Source organism: Cavia porcellus, unplaced genomic scaffold, assembly GCF_034190915.1.
Source record: "Cavia porcellus strain 051 isolate PalLab524CR breed Dunkin Hartley unplaced genomic scaffold, mCavPor4.1 scaffold_14, whole genome shotgun sequence".
Classification (NCBI taxonomy): Eukaryota; Metazoa; Chordata; class Mammalia; order Rodentia; family Caviidae; genus Cavia; species Cavia porcellus.
Window position 1 is genome coordinate 66,559,757 of NW_026947497.1, and position 2,567 is coordinate 66,562,323.

Sequence of the window (2,567 nt, forward strand, 5' to 3'; positions counted from 1 at the left end):
CCAGGACACAGCACGTGTACTCTCCATCATACTACATAGTATTTTAGAACTGTCACATGAACTGCTCTCTTGGGGCTTTGGCAGAACAGTGAAACTTAAGCTGAGAGACAGAGGCCAAACTTCCCATAGTCACCATCATTGTGAACTGTCACAAACTGTCCTAGAACAGGGCTACTGGCAAATGCAGGGCATTTCCCAAGTCTGCCACATAGCAAGTCTTTTTCTCGAGGTACTGAGGAGCACCTATTTTAAATCATTTTAACCACCATCATCACCTCTTCCCCTTCCCACCTCCTATTTCCTCACCCCACCAGCAAGGTTACCAAGGTAACCTCAAGCACTCCTGACCAACCACCTCATGGTATTGTAACTTTTGGTTTATGCATATGGTCCCCAATTCTATAAAAAATAGGATGTATTCTATCCCCAAATGCCCAAAACTGTGCATCAAGACAAAACAAACCCAAGATGTTCAACATGTGTTTAATTTATTAAGTGTACAAGGTATGTCTCTAATTTACTGTTTTTCCAGATATTAGATCATCTAAGCAAATAAACATGCACGTCTTTTTCTAAAAAATACATAATAGACAAAAAAGTTGGAGGCTAGACACTGAATCAGCTGTTTTTCCCCCAGCACTGCATCATCATAATGCTAACATCTTTCAAACGATTTAAATAACAGCATTCTCTCGCTGCATAATCTTTTCAAAATCACAGAGGAAAGTTTTTCAATTCGTTTTTTAAATCCAGCAAAACTACAAAAAGACCAACTTCATTTACATACATCTTAACAGCATATTAAATGTAATACAAGATACAAAACCTAAAAAATTACAATTTCTTTAGAAATGATGGCCAAATGCAGGCGCTAGCACCGGCTCAGGCCCTGGCCTTTTTGGCCTCATGTTTTACTACTGCCTCAGGATAGTGCAACGGCCAGTGTCGGGGTTCCTCCTTATGAAGCCTGGCCCCACACCTTAGGACTCTTCATCGTGCTGATTTCCGGATTGCTTTACAGACCCCTAGCGAACTGACATCCTGGTGGACTGGTGTGAGGCACCTGCCTGTAACGGATGTTTCGCTGTGGCACAAAAATCTCCCTTCTTGGGTACCCAAAGAAGTGATACTTTATGCAAGTACCCCCAAACGACGCAGCATTTCCCAGCCCTGGGCCTCCCTGGCACTATTACCTTTCCTGTAGATAAGACCCAAGATCATGACTAAAAGGTCCCAGTCTGGGGACATCTCCTCCTAAGATCCTCCTCCTCCTCTAGAGGTTTGAGTCTCTTGATGAGGATGTGTGGTGCTTGCGGTGGAACTGTTTCAGCTGGACATCAAAGGCACACGCAGACGCTCTGCGGCCCTTGCGACGATCCCCGGTGACGCATTTCACCATCTCCGAGCGTGTGAAGGGACTCTTCGCTCTTATCATTCAGCAACAGAAACTGCACCAGCTCGGCCACCGTCCGGTCCAGGCAGCGGCGTGCCCGGCACCGCGTCGGGACCTTGGCTCCTTTCCGGACGCAGGCGGGCTCCGCATCTCTCTTCTTCCTCACCGCGCCAAGGTCCCTCATGGGGGACTCCCGCAGGAGGGGGCTGCCAAGGCTGGGTCTCACCGTCACGGCCGCCATCATGCTCCCTCTCTGCCCGAGGGTCCGGGAGACCCCCGCGTTCGGGGTTCTGCAACATGGTCTTGGGCGGGCGGGCAGAACAGCGCGGACGAGGGCCGAGGGGCTCGCGAACCGCTGCGCACACCCCGACGGAAGAGCGGGACAGCGGGAGAAAGAGTGGGTGTTAGCGGCAGAGGAGATTTTGTAGCTGCCGGACGGCGCACCACTGCTTGGGAACGGCTGCGGTGACGCCGCGGACGCCCTACACCAGCAGCCGCTGCGCAGCCTCAGTTCGCGCCCGCGCTTCGGCCACTTCCGGCCGCCTCAACCAAGATGGCGGCCCCAGGTCTGCGCGAAGCCCTTCCTCTCCCAGTTGTGCGTGTGCACTGCCTTCTAAGTTGGGAAAGTTGAAGGCAAAGGGGATGTAACCAGGGTTTTGTTATTCAAGGCGTTTCAGTATGCAAGAGATGAAGTAGCAATGGAGTGCTTTTTTTTTTTTTTGGTGAGCACTGAATTTGAGTGGCTCAAGCGCAGAGTGCATGAAGACCAAGACAAGGAGATAAAGCTTTGCTGGGCCAATGAGTGAAGGGCTTTACTCAGGATGCTAGGCAAATTGAGATTTCTTCTGGACACAGTAAGGAAAGACTATAGAGGGAGCAAAGAAGGACTGGGCCAGGTCTGTGTCTTTAGTCTCTGGTGTCAGTGTGGAGGATGGATTGGAGTGGAGCCTTCTAAAAACTGGTAATCCGGCTTGGAGGATTAGAGTGGAGATAGGAACTAGAACCAGTGGGGGACGCAGAGGCATCCAGAAGTATTGGTCAATGGATAATTAGGATGAGGATTAAAAACAGCAGGTTCAATGGCAATAAGAGCAAAATAGTAAGACATAATGAGAAATGGTGAATAGCTGAAGGAAAGGGAAATATTCCACCACCCCCTCCCTCGTTCCCAGCC

At 49.9% G+C, this 2,567-nt stretch overlaps 1 protein-coding gene across 1 annotated transcript; it reads right to left on the reverse strand.

The window, feature by feature from the left end:
• Positions 1 to 471: 471 nt before the first annotated feature.
• Magef1 (MAGE family member F1) lies at positions 472 to 2,054 on the reverse strand. Its single transcript, XM_023560311.2, is given in 7 exon segments — positions 472 to 987; positions 989 to 1,134; positions 1,137 to 1,230; positions 1,233 to 1,300; positions 1,303 to 1,429; positions 1,431 to 1,608; positions 1,610 to 2,054. Coding segments are annotated over 7 exon segments (801 nt in total). The 5' UTR covers positions 1,693 to 2,054; the 3' UTR covers positions 472 to 882.
• Between the last annotated feature and the right edge of the window lie 513 nt (positions 2,055 to 2,567).